At 34.2% G+C, this 23,801-nt stretch overlaps 2 protein-coding genes across 2 annotated transcripts; one reads left to right on the top strand and one right to left on the bottom strand.

The window, feature by feature from the left end:
* Positions 1-424: 424 nt before the first annotated feature.
* On the bottom strand, positions 425-17,291 carry LOC130827408 (serine/threonine-protein phosphatase BSL1). The gene is made up of 21 exons (XM_057693125.1): positions 16,890-17,291; positions 16,740-16,800; positions 16,559-16,637; positions 16,391-16,470; positions 16,171-16,265; positions 12,607-12,706; positions 9,890-9,959; positions 8,242-8,343; positions 7,602-7,683; positions 7,343-7,513; positions 6,203-6,398; positions 5,910-6,111; positions 5,670-5,837; positions 5,302-5,540; positions 4,163-4,247; positions 3,959-4,057; positions 3,466-3,665; positions 3,302-3,377; positions 1,693-1,828; positions 1,476-1,615; positions 425-1,286 (listed from the first exon to the last, which is right to left on the bottom strand). Exons 1-21 carry the CDS (start codon positions 17,092-17,094, stop codon positions 1,203-1,205), a joined length of 2,670 nt encoding a protein of 889 aa, XP_057549108.1. The 5' UTR covers positions 17,095-17,291; the 3' UTR covers positions 425-1,202.
* A 5,291-nt stretch (positions 17,292-22,582) lies between these two features.
* On the top strand, positions 22,583-23,641 carry LOC130827410 (histone H2AX-like). The gene is made up of 2 exons (XM_057693128.1): positions 22,583-23,055; positions 23,139-23,641. The coding sequence occupies exons 1-2, from the start codon at positions 22,846-22,848 to the stop codon at positions 23,364-23,366; spliced, it is 438 nt and encodes a 145-aa protein (XP_057549111.1). The 5' UTR covers positions 22,583-22,845; the 3' UTR covers positions 23,367-23,641.
* Positions 23,642-23,801: the final 160 nt, after the last annotated feature.

Genomic DNA, 23,801 nt, shown 5'->3' on the forward strand with positions numbered 1-23,801 from the left:
AGGATACGGTAAGTAAGTATTAAGGATAATGTAAGTAGACATTAAGAATACGATAAGTAGAGCAAAAAAGTCAAATTGGAGATTGAAATGGAAGAGTGGCATAGTAAAGAAATTCAAATGCAAGATCAAATCCCACCTATGAACAATTGAAAGATACTTTTATTGATTACACTTTAATCACACTCTCACTTTAATAGAATCACTCAAATAAGATTTCAAAGAGAAATGGAAAATATTCAATTATATTCTATCATTAAATCCTAATTTCGTAACTCTTCCTCATTAGAATAATCTTTCTCCATTTGATGATTCCGAAACTTTGAACTGATTAAACTTAATCTAATAAAAAAAATTAAAAATAAGCTTTTTTGATAGCACCCATCAAGACATTTAGCTTATTAATATATATTTGAGCCTGTGGGCAATAAATATAACATCATATAGTTAGGGCACAATCAAAGAGAACATTCTAAAGATTACAATGGCAAAAGCCACAATCCTTAAAAAAGTTAAGTTGAAGCAAAACGAATTTCATCATGGTTCAGGGCGGAGACAATGAATAACTTGCAAAGCAAAACAATGCAACTTTTGTGCTCAAGGTTGTTAGGATCGAATTCTACTTAGCATCGTTGAGAAGTAGGATCAAAATCAGTAAAATTAATACGATTCGTATGATCCTACAAATATGCATAAATATGATTTGATTCAAATAGTCGGTCGCTCGTAATTGCATCAATCATGTGCGAAGTTTCTTGCAGATTCAATTGATTCAACTATTCAACGAATGGTGTACAATGTATAATGCTCTTATTTTCCTTTAAAGGAAAGGGAAAAAAAATAATTACATGTATATATAATTTCATATTACAATAAATTTAAAAAATAAATAAAACACTCAAATAAAAAGCTTTTCTTATGCATCTCCTGACTGCCTGGCTCTACACTATGGTACTATAAAAACAAAGGTTATACGCCATACAAAAATGGAACCGACTCTTCTACAATGCCCAAACTACATTTACAAAGGACGAAATTTGCTCTATCTAAACACCTTAATTCGAATCGAGACTTATTGCACACAACTGTAATGTGTATAACTAAGCATCGTAAAACATATGTAGATTTATTGGACATCGAGAACTAAGTGCACAATGAGGCACACACACATTTTGCTGATGAAACGGCCTAATGTACAACCAACTTCAGATATATGCAAGTGAATAACGATCATGATCGGGCTGAGGCCGACCTCGAGTAGGAGTTGGTGGCCTTTGGATGTTGAGTTCCTGTACAATCCAAGAAGTAAAATTAACCCCAAAAGATTCTAACACTTTTTTTAGTAAGTTCCCCTTAAGAAGACATTCCTTTTTAGGAAAGTTGGTAAATTCAACTTAGTAAGAATTAATGCTTAAAGTTTGTATTAAATAAGCACACAATCAAAGGAAATAGAGACGGGCGGTTTTTGTGGGCTTTACCTGCATCCAAGTGTCATCTACAGAACGTTCTGGAGAAGTCTCAGGTGATTGCATAGGGGGTGGCAAGGGGTGAATCAACTTCGGGACTACAACCAAACCACGACCGATAACTAATATTGCTCCAGCATTGTTCGCAGTCCCTAAAGAAATTTATAATCAAATTACTGGTATATGGCAAGGCAAATCAATTCTAAAGATTGTTGGTTAATCTAGTTACCACAATAGTTAGTAGCGGAGAAGAGTGTAATCAACTGGCCTTGAGCAAATCGTTCAAAACCATCCATCACGCACTCATGGGCTCTTATAATGAGTTGCAGTTTATTTCTTTTACAAAACTCCGTGACCCGGTCAGGCTGCAAGTATAACATATCTAGATCACTGAATTAACCAAATATGAGTAAATCATTTTTAATCTGGAATCTAATACGGTACACTACAAGTCTACAACTATGCCCAATGAAAGAGAAAAAGGGTAATGGTGACAGCGAACAAAAAAAAAGGGCAAATCAGCGACATTTGTACTGCAGAAGAATTATTTGTTAAGACATCAAACATATTAACATTTGTTCCAGAGCTAACTACAGGACCCAAGTAAAGGGATCAGGTAGGCTTACAGATGTGCGACTATTAGGCATACTAACTGGCCCAGAAATCACTCTTAACTTCACTACTAGTAGCAGGGTAGCATGCCTATCAAAACTGAGTAACTACAATCATTTAGTCAACAAACAAGTACTACGATACCAAATTTTAACAAAAGAATGTATACCAAGTAACTAGTTCTTCTGAGTCACTGTAAAGCAAAGAGTTAGTAATTTCAACAAAAATGCAATAGCATGATTTCAATAAGGAGATAGTAATCTCATCTAGCAAGAGATGGTTGACTAAGGGAACAGAAGATTCAGTTAACCTAGCAAGAAGACAAGTCCTAAGGGAGCACAGCAACTAGTCTCTTCAGCGAGACTCTTCTGCTCATAAGCCCACTATTACGACTCCCCCCATCCACAAGTCAAGGAAAGTAGATACAATTTTATAGACCAAATGGGAAAATTCTTCCCAAAAGACTAGCCTATTAAGTGAGACTGTGAGAGAGCCCATTTGTTAAACATACCCCTCATTAGTTGCCTACGGAACCAATGTGGGATGTCTCACAACTTGCAATGCGCTACACTACATAAATATTCTCAAAAAAAACGACCTATGCTTCAAAATTCAAATGCAAGGCTACTTGGGGAAACAACACATCAAATCCCTCCACCAGAAATCAAATCAGTAGTCCTCTTTAAGTATAACCTCATTATGCTCATAAGGTGAAACAATTGCAGGAGCCTAGGCATGCCTATACTCCAATACACCGCACAAGCAATGGCACAATTATCCTTTGGTACAGAATCTCAAAATTTGGATTAGATAAAGTAACTTCATTGACTATATTGGTACTCAGTGGAAAGTCGAGAGAATATTTAGAGTGCTAGATAAGTCGCACCTCAGCTCAGATGAGAACCAGGAAAAAGGCAGTACGTAACTTCCAAAAATAAAAACTAAATAAAAACAATTGATTTATCAAAGATTCCTACATAAATGTAGTAGCATTTGGTGCAAAACAGTGCCGAGTAAATATTATCCACCTCAAGGAAACAGGTCATTATTCAACATTTAAAACTTTCCACAGATACCTTAGTAATCATACATAAGCCCATTCCCAACCATCCTTTAGATGAAAATTTATGTCAGGAACCACTGAAACTAGTCAAGTCCTTTGTGCAAACCATCTTATTAAGCATGATTTAAAATCAATTAGACAAAAAGTATCAGCATAATCATACCCCGAATGTAACTAGACCAGGGCCTCTAGCATTTGGCCTCAGTCCCTCTATGCTATCATTTTCAGTGGGATCAGACCTGCATATAAGAGTTATGTGAGACATATATAAAAAGTAACAGAAAGGAAAAACCAGGAAAAATTACAAAATAGCAATCATATATGTACCACAGCAAATCCATTAGAACTATAGATCCGGCATCCATTGTTATGGGCCTCTCAAGTTTCTCTATTTGTTCCACAGCTTGTATAGACCTTCCAATGCCACCATGCATACAAATAATTTTTTTCTCAATAAGAGCAGCTAGTGGAAGACAATTGAAGAGCTGATTGAACCGTGTCCATGCCCAGATCCCATCATTCTCTCCCTATAATTTTTGCAATGTTAGAACATTATATGAGATAGTAATGCACCTCTCAGGACTTGTAAGTCAGAACCAAGATTGGAAATTGTATGTTGCTCAAAATATATTTTCTTGATTTTATATATCACTCCCCATTAAATACATGCAGTTCACCAAACAGTCAACTGTAAAATACGCAAATTTGAGACTGGAAAATTAACTTCATATAAGGTAGAAGAATGTCGGACTTCTATTGAACATCCAAAATGGTATTGTATACTTAAATTTGGACTGGAGTTGATGAAAAACCACATTACCATTCTTTCAATGCATTCAAGGCGAAATCCAAAGAGTGCATTAATGTCAGCAGCTTCATGATTCCCTCGTATCAAATGAACATTTTCAGGATATTCAATCTTCAAGATAAATAGATGTTACAAATTTGTTAGTTCATATTGCATTCCTGGATATTCACAAAAAACCAACCTAGCAACAGAATTAGAGAAGTAATGCAGGCATGCCTTCAAAGCAAGAAGTAATGTAATTGTCTCTAAGCTATGCTGCCCTCGATCAACATAATCACCCAAGAACAAATAGTCAATATACCTGGAAAAGAAGAACATTGGTCAATTAACTGCCAAGTCATAAACTGCAAAGTAACAGTAAGAGTTAATTCATTATTAAAGAATCATAAGTGCAGCACTTATAATAGAATAAGTATTTAGAAAGTGTCCCTCAAAAAAAAGACACAGAAAGTAAGAGCAGAAATTTAGATGCATGTACCATGTGGACATCACATGAAAATTATTCAAAAAGTTCAACCTCAAAAATTCTCATAAAAATCAATTTGACATAATGCTAAAAATAGCCACATCTAACTGCCAAGGCACACAATGACCCAAAAATAACTTTTCCATAAAGGCTTAACAATGATGACATGAGACTTCAGTCTTCACAACAAAGATAATATATCTAATTTGAGAATCATGCAGCAAAGCTCAACACTAAACCTCCTACCTCAAAACATTGAAGTGGAGGGTTCAATTTGCACCTAGTATATAACTAAACTTCCGGTAACAAACAAATTAAGGATAGCAGAAAAAAGACCAAAGGAAACACACATGCACATTGATCGAACATTGTTTTAATGCAGTACAAGGATAAACACCAACTGATGAATTTAGCTTATATCTCTCAATTTCTAAGATGTTGGAAGAGCAAAAAAAGAGCATGACCTTGGATAAAATTATAATATTATGTAACCCAAATGTCATTAAGTGGCTCCTATCTAGGCTCGATCAGATGTACGCCGCTTTACCTTTGTAAAAACATAAAGGTTGTTTCAAATCGACTCTTAAAAGAAAACAGCATCAGAAATTTCACGTATTTAAAGAATGCACAAGATTTGAATTGTCATTTTACTATGACCTCAGATGTGATGAGGAAAATGAAATCACATCAAACGGACTAGAACATCTTAATTTTTTTCATACACATACCATCAAACACTAGTTCTATAACTCACACAATTAAGCAAACCTGGAAAATCAAACTATAAACATAAAAATTTTGAAATGTAACAATGAAGAAGGTTTGTTTACATCGAAATCTTTCATATATGTCTAGGTATGTCAAATGGAACAATTAGCCATTTACTTACGTAATGTCACCAGCAGTCGAAGGAAATCCATATTCATCAAACAACCGCATTAAATCACCAAATTGTCCATGGAGGTCACCAAACACTTTGATTGGAGCTTTCAGCTGAAGAACAGTTGGCTCTTGCATAAAGATCTGTTCGGCAGCATGACAAATTTCACCCACTTCGTAAGAATCTAAGAAAAATTTCCTATTAACTGGAGGTTTCCAATTTCGTGGCCTGAGCAAAGTAGATATGACCTGCCAATAGATGAAAATAACTAAATTGGAAATTTAAATAATATATTTCCGGTTCATAAAATTTATATTTTCAGTTTTTCAAGTGTGAAAAACTCATGTAATTATACAAAATCTTTTAGAACATCATACTTTCTTATGCAAACCCTGAGGAGACTTTTGCCTCGCGAACTTTTTTCCAAGAGACGTTTGGTCACTACTGACAGGTATCATGCGCCTGCTCTCATTTTCAAATTGATCTAGCGATAGCTGCCTCACCATACCTCCTAAGTTCCCTACAGCTTCTTTAGCAACTACAACCTGACGAAACAAAATGTTCAACACTAGAATACCAAATGCGCAGTAATAACAATTTTAAGTAAGAGAACATACTGCTCTGGGATGAAGACGAACATCAACATCAGTATCACTACCATCTGAAGGAGTATCTGCAGTGGGTGTGCTGCCTTGTGACAAAGGTGTCTCTTCTGGGGGAGATGTAGATGCAGCTTGAGCAGCTTGCCAGACAGTTCTGACTGCTTCAACTTCAGCAGTAGATGCCTCCACAAGTTTATCCACTGCTTTTTTACCAAAGCTGTAAAATGGAAGTTCTAAAGTTCAATATTATTCCACTAAGTCTCTCAATCTATCAAAAGCCTTTATCAAATCAAGGCAACAACTCATACCTGACACCACCAGAACCTGAAACACTTTGTTCATGTCTTCCATCCGGTATTGGTATGGGAGTTGACATACTCAAACTAGGTTGATTCATTCGAGGTCCAGTCAGGCTTGAGGCTCTCTCAGGTGTCGGTGAAGAGGAGCTAACTTCAGATTGTGACACTGCATTCTCTGCAACTAAGAAGTCGTCTAGCAGAACATCTGCAAAGCAACGTCCCATTAATCACACTATGCTCATAATATGCATTTCATTGGTTATAGTGAATACAAGAAATCGGTATGCAATAAAGAATACTTACTCCACTCAAAAATAGGTGTCTACTAATCTAATAATAGTAATCCATAATGTATGAAACTAGATACCAGGTACTAGTACATATAATTTTCAATACCAATAATAACCAAATTTGATTTGAAAAGCACTGGATGTGTATGACTTCGACGAAAATTAATTTAAGATAGTCAAACTTACATCACTTCTCCTTATCATCTCAAATCCCTAAAGAAAGTTCCTAATATTTATCCTGTGATCTAGGATCTCTCCTCTTCCTAGCCTCGAGTGTTAAAAACTTTGTAAAGTACATGTCTCTTCTAGCTGCATTGTCGCTATGATTTCTACACTTTTGTATCGATCTCCTACTTTAGAACATTATACATAAAAGGTATTATCTTATCCTGAAGTCATACATTCTGGTATCAACTCATTTCTTTGAGCAACTAGTTTGTTTCTCTATCTATTTAGTCGCACATGGATAAAAAAAATATCAGTTACTAGCAGACTAAAGAACAGTGCAGCAAAAACAAGAAAAGGAACAAGTGGTAAATCTTTCACTTATTTGCACAGAGGAAGCATTAAAAAAATTGCACACGCTAAGTTGCAATACCCAAAACAATTTGATCTCTAATTTATTACACAAGCAGTACAGCAGAAAGAAACTACTGAAATTTTCCAATGAACATTCTCTCAAGGGATTCAGTTTTGGATTTACAGTTCATTAAGACCGGTTTCATACTTGGATTACATAGAAATTCCATTATATGACATTAAAGGAATGTGCTAGATATAATATATAGATATATATATATAGATATATATATATATATATATATATATATATATATATATATAAAGCAGACATTAGTACCTCCTCTAAGACCACCATAAATATATATACGAACACCAACAGAAGCTGCCGCATGGCGACAGCGGCGCATTAGCTCCATAGAAGGATCATATTCTGTTTGTCCCTTGTTAACCTTCAACGAAGTTACCATCCCATTCCTATCCAACCATACTCCAGCAGCAGTGTCCAAAACTTCAGCAAATCATATAAGACAGCATTTAGTTATTACTTACAGGCAATTTTATACACACAAATATATGTGCACAAGTCACACAGTTACCTGCAATAGCTGCTTCACCTTCAATTGCGCGTCCTCCCCTAAGAGCACCCCCTGTAACATGCAATCTAGCCCCTACGAAGACCTAATAAGCAGTAATTTTAAGTATAAACTTGGCTCGCAAATTCTTGGAACTACACTCATAGAGAATGGTTTCACAAAATTTAAAACATGGCATTTGTCAAATTGGGAAGTTTTGTTATCAAAATGGAAATTTTGGTATAATTTTTTCTATTACAAATTCTTTTCAAGAGTTGGGGTTGGTGATCTACAATTGAACTAGTGATTCTCAAATCCTTGCACTGATCAAGAGAATACAGCAAGAAAACGTGGCGAATTCTTAAGATAACTATCATCAATGTTTTACTTCCTCTTCACTAAATGAAAAATTGGCAATTTTCATTTAGTTGTGTGCCATCCCTACGACCAGCCTATCACCATGTAACATAGGGATGAGAATAGACATTTCAATACCCAATTCAAAATAATTCTCACTCCCAATTTTCATCAATAACTAGAATCGCTATTTTAGCATATTTATTCCCAATCCCACCCTCCCGAATCCCAATCCCAATCCCATGAACCAGGTGGCCCCTTAAGTTGATGAACAAAATACTTTTGATACACAGCCACAAAAACTTACCGCAGCATGTTGGTACCTTGGAGAAGGAGAAACACCAGGTGCAAGAGTCCACTCCCATTGACCATTTCTATGCATAAGCAGCCCATATGCATCAGCAAGGGGCTGTAGATACAGATAACATCAATAACATATTGCTTTGCAGCTATGAAAGCCTTTCAGCAACAATAGCAAAACAAATTGTAGGTACAGTCAAATGGAGTTCAACAAAATTACATAGAAATGTAGTATGCTAAGACTGTACTAAAGTCCACAGACAACAAAATTCTATCAGTACAGAGCAAATAAGAATGAAATCAACAAATAGCAGTTGTATCAGAGGAACAGATGGCTAAGTCCTGTTGGAATCATGCCAAACAACATAAATTGTGCACAATATAAACCTTTTCATGTGACAGACGAAAGGAAAATAAGGATCTTATGTTATGTAATGGCAGCTTTATAATAGATTACAAAGTTGTCGCAAAGCTAAATCCTGTCTTATAACATTCCAAAAAAAAAGAGCACATCAACACGCCGTTAATCCCTGACGTAATGGTGTAATGCCTACTTTGTAAATCTTTAGATTCCCAAATTCCCGCTAATAGCCATTTGTTCTGGTGACTGGTGGGAAGGGAGATTACAAAAATGGAAAGAGTGATAGAACCAAAAAAATTGACGTAATAGGTGATGAAGAGAGAGGAGAGGAAGTATCTAAAGATATCCCATAGCACCACATGCAGTGTGATTCTACTAGGTTTGATAATTTTATAGGTTAATTTTACTTGAGCTATAAAAGATTACGACACCTCGATTCTTCTCAGGTTGGACCATATATTGTTAATTCTGCACTAGGGTTATTGAATACGATCTCATGCTTTTTACGTGACACCAAAGTCGAGATCATAATAGCACCAACAATTCACTTTTTCAATTTAGTGAACCGTTTAATCTTAAGCACGCCTAATCTCAACTCACTAAAAATAAGTCGTACACACATCTCTTCAAGAAGTTTGTATTAAGCCATTGTTATCCGGAATGCAATTCCTCTAAAATGTAGGATGGGAACGAGAATGTGGAATGCAACCTAGAGTGACTCAGGAACGGCTAGGTCCGGGAAAAATGTTGTATAAGATGTAAAGTTAATTTCAAAAGAAAATGATTTTTGTGCTTTAAATTTCGTTTTTATAGACTTTTTCAGCTTTAAGGTTTTATCTCGTTGATTTCCTCCCTTTTCTCTCTACTTTAATGTATAAATGGAGGCTCAAAATCCTTTTGCAATATTGGTTGAAGGTATGCTAAACTAGGGGACAACGCTTTGATTGATTGAAGATGCGTTTCATAATCTGGAACGGGCGTTTCGGGGTTGCAGAACGAGGTTTCGTTACATGTTCTAGGTTTTTGTGTATTGAGCTACGCTATCATAGCTGCCCAAGTCTTCCACAAGAAATGCAACACAATGGCTTACAGACATAGAAAGATATTTAAGCTCTACAAGCAAAGTAATTGTTGTAAGGTCAATAAAAGCTTCAGATTTCTATGACCGTGATTGTAGTATAGAACAAAAGAAACCAATAAAAGGCCACAAGATATGACAACTGTTTTTAGAAAGGGATGAGACATGAAGATATGGATAAAGAGAAGGAGCAACTTCACAACAAAAGCAACATACCGCACCAGTTGAGTCCCTTCCACCACATAGCAAAAACATGCCATCTGATCGAGCACTTGCTGTAGCATACCTACAAATGGCGCAAATATATATTGTTGAAAACATCTATTTATGTTTCCAGCATAAAATAATATGAAACAAGCATTCTTAAGAGAGGAGTCACAAATGCAAAGGAAGACAGACCAAAAATAAAAACTGTAAAAAATCTGTTAATGGAAATCCCATAAGTGAGTGCTCGCCACAAATTACATCCCAAGAAAAATTGGTTGGCCTTAGCTACATGATGAAAAAGAAGAAAAGAGAGGCGACCTACTAAGCTTGGATCGCCTCTGTTTCCAGATTTCCACTTTCTAATTTATAACCCATTTGAGTCAATTTTAAAGTACAAACCACGAGTTTGCTGTCTGTGAACTCATTTGCTTCATATTCATTGGCTTATTCCTATATAGTACTAGAGGAGGGAGGAGGGGGTTTTAACCCTATCTAACAAAGACTATAATCAGATATATAGAATTTGAAATAAATGAAAATTTGGATGCTTATCCAAAGAAAATTTCTCACCATGTAGAGGAGCTAAGCACCAGCATGCTAGGAGTGTGTGCGTTTGAAACAATTACCTCTTTTCAAGGTGATAGGCCCATTGACAAAAATTTCTACTGGTAGAGGTGGTATGGGAGAAGGTGGTCTTTTAAACGTCACTTTTATTTTCTTTTCCTAGGCATCTTTAGGACCTATTCAATATCACTAAATCAATTGACACGAAATTCAATGAGATGTAGTAAAATTTTGCATTGCAGAATATTGACAATCACCATCATCACAATTTCTCGGATTGATCCCCACACGGCCACACTTGTCATCTTTCTACCACACGCTTTTATTAGAATAAATTAGTGTTCATTGATCATAAATTGATCATGTAATCTAAAATGCCTCACTTATTTTTTTTTAGCCAATAAGCACCAAACATCTACCAAGTAAAATACATCCTTTTTCACTCAGAATAAAAGGTGATGATACTCTCTCCAACTCAAAATGTTCAACCATTTTACTATTAAGTTGTACCTAGATGTCCCCTCAAAAATAAATATCTTTGCCCAAATTCCATCTTTTTGCCATGAAATACTCTCCCACATTTCTCTGGCTAATCACTTTTCCAGCAAGCGTCCCTAGTTTCACCCATTTTACCTTAATAAAGCAACCAACGTGAAAAAAGCAAACAATTAGGAACAAAAAGAGTAGAAATTAGATATGTTCATCAAAGTTTTTATTTCACATTAAGTGTGTCTGATCCTTTATACTTGAATCTGAGAGAACACTTGAACACAAATTTTTTGTGTAAAACTCAAGGGAGTAGTTAGTTAGCGTTCTGTGTCAATTTGACTTAGCAAACGAGAAACGAATTCCACATAGAAAAAAGAGAAAGAACAATAAAACACCCCAAAATAGAAAAAACAAAACATGTCAATTCACACAATGATGCTCTAAGACTGAATTCCACGACATGCAGTAGGCTAGAAAAACCAAAAATTTGATTCCAACAATTGTCCATACATAATCTCCTCCATTTATTCCTATCAACGGTTATATTCACCTCCAAGTCTCAAGTTCTCATATCAATTTTCAGACATGTCATCTTTTAAATACAACAATATGAGCTACAAGAGTAAAGAAGCAAAAAGTACAATTTCAAAGATTGTCCACGCATAAAATCCTCCAATGATTCCTATTTATTCTCATATGTACTAGCAAATCTCTATTCTGCATATCATTTTTGAAGCATGCCTTACGAGATATCTTTTAATCTCACTTAAGACGGATACAAAAATCAAAATAAAATTCGGACAATTGTCCACATAAATCTCGTCCTCCATTTATATAGAATATCGGTCACATGCACTTGAGGATCCCAAAACTTATGATCAAAGTAATCCATAATTTACCACTCCAATTCTAAGATCCCAAAATATTCAAAGTCATTTTTGCACATAACCAAACCTTAACACTTCTCTTTTGTCTTATCTTCAATATTTACAGCTCCAAGACGTTTTCTTATCTCATTTCAAAATCATATCCTTCAGTCTATGTCCACTCATCCATTTTAGCATAAACATCTCTGCAAGCCCCTTATCCTACTAAAATCTTATAAAAATATATCGACATTCAGGCCCATAAAACCTATAGTCCCATACATGTTGGTCTCATAGAACCGTCCCTTTGATCTTATTTGGGACAATACGATCCCATAATATCCCAATTGCACCTCTCTATTATTCACCATCACAACATGCAAGCATACCAAGTGGTTGTCGGCTAGGCGAGATTCGGGTCTGCGAGTCAAATTTAGACATTCTTAACCTCGTAAGTTGTAATAAAAAAATGGATATTTCTAACTGACCCTTGATGCTCATTTTGTTCCATTACTAAAATGCCATTAATAGATTTCATTTTGATTGACTCTTAGTAGAAACTATCATATGCAAGTTAATATAGTTATTATTTTTCTTACCAGGGGCTAGTAACATGTATTATATATGTAGGACATCTAATAAGTTAAATGGTAGTATGAGCAAGACTCGAAAATTTAGGTAAAATCCAACTGTAGACAAAAAAAAAAGCAAAAAACACATAAAATAGAATGACCCATCTGCCAAGCCATCCAATAACAAGCCCCCAGAATTGAAATACCATACTGAAATCAGAATTAAAAGACTCACATTCTAGCAGAAGGTCTATCACCTTCAGGATTAAGCCTTTGCCAAACATATGGTTTTTGAGCAGTATCCAAAACCCAAGCGTCTGAAAGAACTCTTTTCCCTGAAGAGATAAACAAAATATCACCCTTTGGTTAGTATTTTCTTTAATCAATTCCACAAACAAGAAGATAATCACTAAAAAGTAATTAAGAAAACAGCAAAATTCTCGGCTTTGCATGCATAAAAGTACAAGTATAATAGTGGACCCTAGACAGTTACATAGATATGTGAATACCATAACTCGTAAAATAATAGCCTTCTCCAAAGCTAATAAGTGAGCACTTTCTATGTAACCATTATTGTTACCAAACTAGTGATATATGCGTTGGCACAAAACAAGAAAATCCCACTTCATAAAAGAAAATCCAATAGATCAAAAATTTTATTGGCAAGCTACACGCGCTCACTCAGTAATAATGGAAATTTCACTATCTCATGCTGTAAAAATTGGCAATTGGTGAAACAACAGTACTTAATGAGTGGAAAATAGACAGAGGAAAGACTTGCATAATATTTGGATGAGAAGGTGTAAGTAAAAGAATGGGAAGTGTGTGATCACAAGAGCAATTAAGGATATACAAGCATAGCAAAAAAGGCAAGCATTATAGTGAAAAAAATATGAAAGAATGTGACGATACTTGCATATTGTTCGAGAAAGAGAAGAATATGGAAGTGAAGTTGTGAAGGTAAAGGAGGATCCTTGGATAAACCTACACGTCATACGATTGGGGGGATATGTTATATTCCATCCACCCCTAATGATACCACCTTCACCACACAAGCAAAAGAACAGGTTCAACCTTTATATTGTTCATCAGGTAGTTGTATATCAGGAGATCGTACTTCCAAATTTTTCTAGTTTCTTCTAGAGCTATATAACAAAATCAGAAAATTATGCTATTGCTCATTCAAATTTCCGGCCAAGATACTGAAGAAATGTGGTATATGTCAAGATGGAGAACAAAAAAGAGTCATTCAAGAAAAATAATGATAGTGACTTCTATGATAACAGGACATTCATTCAAGGATAGAAAGAACAAGTGAGAAGAAGAAGATTCTAAGCAAACAGAAGAGAATTTGAAAAGAAAGAAAAAGAAAAAATTTGAAAAGAGAGAAGATTCTGAGTAAACAGAAGACAATTCGAGTTGTCTGTAAGTGAAGCACTTAATGACCATACAAAATGAAACTCTCTCGTCCTTGATCAATTCATAGCAATTAAAGCATGGCACAGAAAAATAACTAGCAATGAACTAACTTTGACGCATAACTGAATATTCTAGGAAATTTAATTATAAAACTACTCTCACCTTTAGGTGATCCACTTTTAAAAATCTCACCTTTCATTTATCCTAGAAAAATCTTACCTTTGCAACATTTTTTCTTTTAAAGAACCTCAACATCAACTACTAAAAGTTAGACCATTATAAGTCACTATGTCCTTTAATATAAAAAATGACGCAATGGTCAAAGTATTCTAAGATAGATAAACCATGAGATTTTAAAAGCTGAACAATGGGATTTTTAGAGTTAAATTTTTCAATATAATATCAAAAGACTGATTTTCCACATCTCAAATGCTTCTCGCACTTTTGATAAATCTTTGGCAGAGAATAATCAAGTAGTTGCATTTGAGAGATCATCATGTTAACCAAAATTCATGAAAAAATAAATGCTTTACTTTGTATTTATAAACTTATATGGAAGAGATTTCAAGAATAAAAAGCACCACGAGAGTGGAAGGTTTCATACTTTCTTTGTGTCCCTCATTTTCATCTTTATATACTACTATATTTAGGCCATAAAAGGTCAGTTGTCATTCGTACCACTCAAGAGTTCATTTAAAAGTTTGGACTTGTAAAGTTGAAGGCCTTCCCAGCGCCTACTCTTTAATGTGTTCTTAGTTCCAATATGGGGCTACGACTACCAAACTTTCTACTAGTTGTTTTGTTTGAGTTCTTTATCTCTCAATGTAGGTGTACATTGAGTACAAAATAATGGCAGCAATCACATTGTGGCCACATTGTAGACGTTTTTTAGGTTACCGCAATTGCAAATGCACTATAAGTCATGACAACCGAAACCATCTGCATAGATTGTAAAAGTGGTTTCACAACCATTACCACAGCGGAAACCGCATTTGATATTGTTCACTATGTGTGAAGAAAGAGACTAAAAAAGGGGGAGAAAAACCAAAGATGGCCCAGAAGGCGAAGTGAAAAGGGATATGAAGTTACTGATTGAGATTGTAAAAAATTGAAATTATAGAGAAGAAGAATATATGTGGGCGACCATTGGAAATGATATATTGGTTCATGATATTAACCCCATATTTTAGGATTAAGGCTTTGGCATTGTTGTTTTTGTAAACCCCAAGCTCAATATTCACCTGAACTTGAAGTTTCGACCACAACTCTTAGCTAATAAATAATCATAAACGCTAGAAAAATGATTTAAAACCCTAGGCAGCTTATAACTTCAGCCCTTTGGTTTATATTACTCAATCAAATAAAAAAAAGAAAAGGATTACCCTTATATTTGAAATAGACACAAAGGCCGAAAATTCCTAAAACCTCAACATATAAGATCATATCTCACTCATTTAAGTCAGCTTTATGCAATTGACAAGTCATTCGAAATATCTTCCACTCTTCTTTCAAGCCTAACTTATTCTACCTTTGAATAATTTGTAAAGGGTGAATTATGATTTTCACAAGTTAGCCCTTACTCGAAGAAGTTTGCGTATTCATGTCATCTACAAACTCCCAAGGACCATGTGTAAGCCTTTTGAGCCTCTATGTGCAACAAAACTAATCAAACTTGTCTCAATTGAAGCTGTTTAAGCCATGTTCCAAGTTCTTAGAATGCACGACTAACAGTTGACCACCATCCAACCAATCTAAAAGAAACATTAGAGCTTGTTCATTATTATTTTTGGTCTGATAGTTTTTGTTTTTTAAAACCAAAATTGGAGTATGATTTATGAATATTTAAAAAAATGAAAATGCAGACATTGAACTCTTCGTAATTGTTTTCTCATAGTGCAAAATATTGGACGCATCATCGCAATGTACAAGATTTTAAGGTTAGTGAAACCGTGATATAGGAAGTGATAACCGCAGAACCATTGACCGCCAAAGCGGTTTGGTAACCATTCTCATGATTGAGAACACATTTAAACCGCGCTTCTTTTTTAATGTGGATATATATTTCCTAATAAAAATGACATCTATCATATAAGTAAAATTTTTAGCCAGTTGCACTGCAATAATGCTTTGTATCATAAATTGTTGGCATGAACCTCAAAATAAATACTTACTCCTATTATGAGACGAAAAGAACATACAAATTTGCAAAGTGGTGAACTTTATGTGATGCCCTTTTTCATATACAAGTATAATGCAGTATTCAAGTCACCAACAAGATCCAAACTGTAATGAATACTAATAGAACATATAAACATTTGAAACGTTTTCCCGCTGAATAAATTCAAAAATGCATCAAAAGAACTCAATTTAAAGAACTGACCATCATTGCCACTGACAGTGACAAGGAATCTTTGTGCAACCAGATCCATTACATGTCCATATCTAGGCCCAGGTCCTTGACCTTGGACAACTACTCTGCAAACGCACAGTAAAGGAAAGAAAATGAATGCAATATATGGTTGATAAATACGTAACCTTAAACACAAAAGGAAACAATCTATCATATCAATACTTAAATTTACCACCAAAAATTCGCTGACCTGTGCCATTTGTACTTATCATTGGTCAAATCAAGCACATACAGATCATCAGTAGAATGCCCAGCAGGTCCTATGCCACCCTACCCACAACTCCGAAGCACAACACCCACATCAGTCAAACACAAACGTTATTGCTCATCAAATATAAAATTAAAAACCAATAATCACCTGAAACACAACCATAGTTCCAACGGCAGCTGCAGCGTGAGCTGCCCTAGGTGAAGGCGGGTCGCCTGCAGGTCTAATTCTGTTTTCACCAATTGCAAACATAAAATGCATTCAAAATTCCAATAAAAAAATGTCAGAATTAAACAAAAAAACACATTAGTAGAAAGAAGAAAAAAAAGACCTGGTCCACTTCTTAGTAAGAACATCATAAGAATGAACAGAATTAGTAACCCCAGCTAACCCTAATTAAAAAAAAAACAAACAAACAAACAAAATCAGCAATTGAAATGAAAAAAACATAAAGAATAATGTCAGAAAAAAGGTAACTAACTGATGCCAGGGGCAGAGGAAGATGCGCCGCCTTCAATGGCAGTGGCACCACCAAAAAGAATAAGACGAGGGCCTTGAGATTTGGAAGCAGCAACAGCGGTAAGAGTATGACCACAACGAGAACCAGGCGCATCATCATCGGAATCCCAAAATGAATCCAATGGGGAGTACGTTGGAGCAGGCTGTAACCACGGCTTAGACGCCATTAATGAATAGATATCAAATAGAGAAAAACCCTAGGAGAGAGAAAGAGAATTGAATCACTTGATCATGGCGGGCGATGTAGATTAAAGATTACTACAGAGGAAGGATGAGGATTTTGGAGTGAGTGAGTACACAGATCAGAATTTCCGGGGCTCGTTTTTTCCTGATGATTTTTTTTTTCGCGAATTTTTTTAAATATGTATTATGTATTATATATTATATATTATATATTATATATTATATATATTATATATTAAAATAAAAACAAAAATTGGGGGAGTGACGCGGAGGAATGAATTGGGGAAGTGTTATGGAGGCAGTCAACCGTTATGATGAGGATAGTAAGTGCCTAAGTGGGGTCTATAATCAGTTCAGCCCGTCTTATATGAGATCGCTTTATAGTGAGACGATCTCAAAATAAGAAGCCCAAAATAAGTTACATTTTTCTATTATTAGGCTTAATGAGTTACCGCAAGTGTACGGTGTTGTAGCACATACAGGTCGAACACGAGGAGTGGAATGCGAGACTTAGGGCCTCTTAGGTATTGGGATAACATAAGACGGGAGTAGATGATGGTTTAAATTATAATTGTAACTAACAAACAATAAAGAAAGAAAACAGCGATCCGATCCTAGATCGGACTTGGGATCGCCTCCTAGAATCTCATTCCCCTCACTCTCGAGAGCGAGAATAAGACCTATGGGCAACAAATATCCAACAACCCGTCAATCCTTACCTACTCTCGTAGGCCAAGGGTGAAACTCCCAATCTGTGGGGTGAGTGCAAGGTTCATCTCTCGTTGATCCCTTGCCCTCAACTCCGATCATTGAGAGAGGTCGAATCTCCTAAAAACCCAACTCTCGTTCGTGTTTAGAGGATGATCTAAGTGACCTCAACAATAAATAGAGTAACCCACTTCTTAGGTTCACAATCAAACCAACATCAACCATTAACTACCAAATCAATCCATATGCAAAGGTTGGGTCAACCCCTAACCCTAAAAGACTACTTACTACTCATACTATAAATATATCTAGCAATGACAATAAATCCAAACATGATGATCAAGCTACTGAAATTAAGCAAAAACATATTATAATTCAATAATGGTGAACATCACAAACCATTATAAAATTGCAAACTAACAAAGGAATAATGTGATTAAAGCAAGAAGAAATATACCTATAATGTGATCAAATACATCACTTTTTCATTCAATTATATGTAACAAATTCTAAGTTACTATGAAATTGCTAAAATAAATTACATAAATATTTTGCCTAATTTAACTCCAATTTTAAAAAAATAAAATTCTAAATTAGGTAAATCTATCATGTAAACAACTTATATCCACTAAAATTTTAAATTAGGTAAATCTATCATGTAAACAACTCATAATTGGAATTTTATATAAAAAAATGTTAAAAGAAATAAGGAAAAAAATATACAATTTTCAAATAAATAAAACTGGGTATTCGGTTTCTGATTCGGTTTAAACTGGAGTATTTAGAATAACCGGGTCACATTTTTAGGTACCCGAAAAAGTGGGTACTCAGATTTTCCGATCCGGATCGATCCGATACCCGATTTTTAACAGCCCTAGTTACAAGTGCTTATGATAAATCATGTTTAGAAAAATGTCAATATTATGAAGTAGAATGAAGTAGGTCTATAAAATCATAAAGAGAAATTGTGGGGTGTGTAGATGTGGATAGTAATAGTGCATTTGCATTCATTACACTGCACCTTCATCATTTGATGGGCCAGTTTGGATCCTTTACTATATTCCAATTGAAAATTCACATTTTGAGTTGGAAGGGAGGGGAAGGCAAATTTGATCTGAGGATCCAATTCGGATCCCTAGACTTAAATTTGTTTTATAGGGTTTCAATCCCAAAAAAGATAAATTTGATAGATTAGAGTTGGATTTAAATCTTTTACATATTGAGATTTGGACTCAAATTTATAGATTCGCTAGTAAAAGGTTTAAAATAAATTTTTGCCAAGTGATTCTAAACGTCTAATGTAGTGAATAAATTCTCAAATGAGATAGTCTCACGATGAGAATATTTTTTTCAAACTAACCTAATATACATTTTACAGTGTTATAGTGATCAAACTTATAGAGTGTTCACTTAAAATTTTAAAATGACCATTTATAATAACTTTCGAATGAAGTTTTAAAATGATCACTTATAACCTAAAAGTGATCATTTACAATTTAAGTTATCAATTAAAAATAAGTTGATTACATGAACCTCTGTTGTGATAAACGGTCTCATAAAAGGCTTGAATGTAGGGTCGCCTAGTGCAAAATCCATAGATATAATTTAGTTTTAGAGTTCTATATTAAGAGTTGGCTAGTTGAGTTGTACTTTTATATAAGGTTATATCTATAACTATAATAAAAATAATTATTACTAAAAAAAATAAAATATTCACATTATTATCTCCCTTAAGTGCATATGTATCACATTCTTATGAAATAAATTCCCTCCAAAATCTATAATGATGTGATCATCATCATTAAATATAATATATTTATTAATGAAGTATTATATATTAGTACTATTGTACTTTACTATTATCCACAACTACTCTATTATCTACTCCTATAATTTTTTTTACTTTATATGTACAACATTTAAGAATTAAGATATTAGGAAATAAACTACAAATTATCTTTCTACTTATTTTTTAATTATTCATATAAGCTTCTTACTTTCTTTCAATTAAATATATATTATATAAAGATTATCAAACTTGGATTAATGGTATTTATTTAATAATAGAAAACATTAAAAGTTTATTGCATACGTTGACATTTGCTAAAAGTTTTTTAAAAGTATTTGATAAATTTTTATGTTTTAAATAAAAGTGTTTGGTTATTGAGTAACGTTTGTTATTGTTCTTTCATATTTTCAAATTGATGTCATTAAAAATATTTATATAAAATATTTGACATTAATCTTCGATTTATCTATAATTCATAAGTATTTCTACAACAAAATACAACACCGACATTAGCAATATAAAATATTGATAATTTGTCAACTTATATTTTCTAATCATTTAAAAAAATATGCCTTCTTATTATAAAATTTGTTTTACGATTTGTGTGGTACTAGGTGAGAATCGGCCCCAGCCAATAGTGTAAAATTAGTTCTTCTAATACGGTATTATTATTATTATTATTATTATTATTGTTATTTAGTTGTGAAATTTCAAAGGTGAAAAACATAAATATTCTGAGTACATAAAGGAAAATAAATTTTGTTTTAAAAAAAAATAAAATATTTTCCTATTATTTTTAGTTCAGTTAGTAGGGGAGGTGTATTAGGATAAATTTGGATAAATCTAGAGTTGTTGATTGTGTGGTATATCTTGACCCAATTGTTATGCGTGACTAAGACATTGTGTGGTAAAGAGAGTACTATACAGATTTGTTATTTGTGGGTCACTTGCACCTCATACCAATTACCAGCTAGTGATCATGATGAGTGAATAACGTAGAAAATCATAATGTTGAATTAAGATTGATTTGAATTTTAAATATTTGATTTATATTGCATAATAATGAGATGTACTACTTCTATTTGTATAAATAAGGACTAAAATAAGAAAATAAAATATTTTCTACAATATAAAGTTTAAATTTGAAGTTTATAAATGATATAAATTATAATCTTTTTATATTTTATATTTTCGATAAACTAAAAATACAAATAAATCTATAAGGAGTTAGGAACAAGAACACAAATATTGAGTGCATATGTGCACCAAGTAAAGGCCTAAAAGACTCTTTTCTTGATGATTAAAAATGCAGCCAGAAGCCTTCATACAAACCAATCAGAATTAATGCACAGATATGATCAGTTTTGTACTGATCTTGATCAAAACCCTCTCAATTCACTGTTAGATTAGGCCAAGATCTTCACGTTTTGGGAGAGGCTTCACTCACTAAACCCCCAATGGACTATACTGAATATCCCTCTTGCTTCACTCACAATGGGAGAGACTCCGGTTGGAAGAGAAACCCTCCTATTCCCTTGAAAGTCGCACTTTTTGAAATACCTCTTGGTAATTTGTTAAGAAATTAAAATCTATTTTTACAAGGGAGAGGAAGCTATGTTTATAGGCTTCCAAATACAAACACACGTGCCTTGGCATGCCTTTATTAAAAAGAAATGGAAATAACTAATTTTGACTAATAACCAACAAAAGTAGTTGATTATTTCTAAGTCACTGGATGAGGCTTATGAGTATGCACTGTCCTGCTTCCCTTGGCCCATGAGTCCTAGTTTCTTGGCCCTAATGGCTCTCCATGTCTTTCATGGCTTCTATGGCTGTAAGTGGAGCTTTTCTAATAGTTGTGAAGTCTGGTAGACCTTCAGCCAATGCTAGTTGGTCCAAGCTAACTGACTGTGAACCAAGACTGGATGTAGGTTGGTTCCCTTTTGAGACAGATAATTCTATTGGACTGGCTTGGTTCAAGGCTGTAGGTACCGAACTTGGTTCAATATGAGCTGAGTATAATGTGGGTATAGATGGATATACCTAGTTTGTCATGGTATATGGGGTGAGTTTAAATACGTAATCAGGTTGTCAGTGATGATTATGAAAATTCCACCCGACAAGGGTAGTGGTTTGGTGTTTGGTGTAAAAACTTTAGTTGGGTATGAATAAAGAAGAGTTGATATATGCATGATTTGTATCAATACAAAGATTATTGATATTAATTTGTTATAATTTATAATTATGCACGATCAGAGATATTAATGGTAGATTTAATGCATCAGCAAATATGCCAAGTCAAATGGAGAATTTTAGATGAATATGAGGAAGTAATAAAGGATTAATGGTACTACTACCAATAATAATCATTTCAAATAATAATAATAATAACTTTTTTTCCTTTATAAAATAAAATGATATATTTTTAACATAAAGTAGTCGCTAAGAAGGACAGAATTACAAAAAATCAAATCATTTTTTTTATATAATACTTATTCTCCTACTAAGACCAAATAAAATGCTAAAACAGGTAGGGATGTTCACCGGTCCCAATCCGGACCAAAAGACCGGAATATTAAATATTCTAAGACCGGAGACCGAATCAGATCCATCCGGTCAGGTCTCGGTCTTACTCGGTTTCCTCATTGTCCGGTCCGGGTTTAGACCGGTTAGATCGAAAGGAATTTTTAATACAAAAATAAATAAAAAAATGGAAGATTTTAAAATAATTTAGCAAATTATTTATTATAAGTATATACCATAAAAATCGTAAATATTATTCTTCTTCAAAATTACTTTTATACATATTCGGTCTAATCCAAAATTTTCAGATTTAGACCGAACCGAAAAGAAAATCCGGGATGAAGAATAAGTAAGATGCGGAGTCCGGATCGGTTGCACGGCCTAATCCGGTTTAGGTCCTAAAAATAGGTACTATCAACCCGTACCCGTTCTATAATTCGAGTCATTACTCACTTGAGTCAAAAATAGGCTAAAAAAATTCAAATGTGAAAAACTAAAAACCTCGGCGGGAATTCAACTTTCGCATATAAAATTAAACTCAACTTTCACGCTGGCAATCCGTGTTCACCTAATTCAACCAATGGAATCCATCCGTCGCCTCCTATAAATACATTTCCCCCGCTCTCTTTCAATTAACACATCGAAGAACAGCCACATTCTCAAATCCTCAAGATTTTCTTTATAGTTTCTACCAATTCAAGAAGAATCATCAACAATGGCCGGGAAAGATGGAGTAGTTGCGGCAAAGAGTGGCAGGGGTAAGGCAAAAGGTGGTGCAAAATCTGTTTCTCGTTCATCGAAAGCTGGTCTTCAATTTCCAGTTGGTCGTATTGCTAGATACCTGAAGAAAGGTCGTTATGCTCATCGTGTTGGTTCTGGTTCCCCTGTGTATCTATCTGCTGTTCTTGAGTATCTTGCTGCCGAGGTACTACTCATTTCTCTCTTGAGACGCTATTTAAATTATTTGAGGTATGTGTTTTTTGATTAAATTTTGATTTCAATTTACAGGTTCTGGAGTTGGCAGGAAATGCAGCTAGGGATAACAAGAAAAATAGAATTATTCCAAGACATATTCAATTGGCTGTTAGGAATGATGAGGAATTGAGCAAGCTTTTAGGATCTGTAACTATTGCTAATGGAGGCGTTCTGCCGAAAATTGAGTCAGTTTTGCTTCCTAAGAGTACTAAATCTAAAAGCGATAAGGCAGAAATCGGGAGTGCTTCTCAAGAATTTTAGGTTTTTTGTTTAATTTTGTGAAGAAATATAGGGAGATGTTAGTAACTAGTATTGGGGTTTGTTTAGTTGAACTTAATTATTGTGAATTTCATTTTGATGAAGCCATATGCTGAATGAACAGCTTGTTCTTTATGAGATGGACACTTATTTTTCTGCAATTTGGTGATCGTTATCTCATAGACAATTGTCTCAATTAAAAATACGGGTTAATGTCCACTGTTATATGCTATGATTCATTATCAAAATAAACATAACTTCATGGTGATTCATTGTTTAGAGATTTTTTTTGTCATATGCTGATTGTTACATGGTTTACCCTAATACAGTAACACATTATAGTGTTGTAGACATTTGGGGATGCACATTTTACAAAATGTTGTTTACTCGACTTTTGTAACTAGCCTCGGGACCTCTTTATTCATTACGATTAGTTTA

Source organism: Amaranthus tricolor, chromosome 11, assembly GCF_026212465.1.
Source record: "Amaranthus tricolor cultivar Red isolate AtriRed21 chromosome 11, ASM2621246v1, whole genome shotgun sequence".
Taxonomy (NCBI): domain Eukaryota; kingdom Viridiplantae; phylum Streptophyta; class Magnoliopsida; order Caryophyllales; family Amaranthaceae; genus Amaranthus; species Amaranthus tricolor.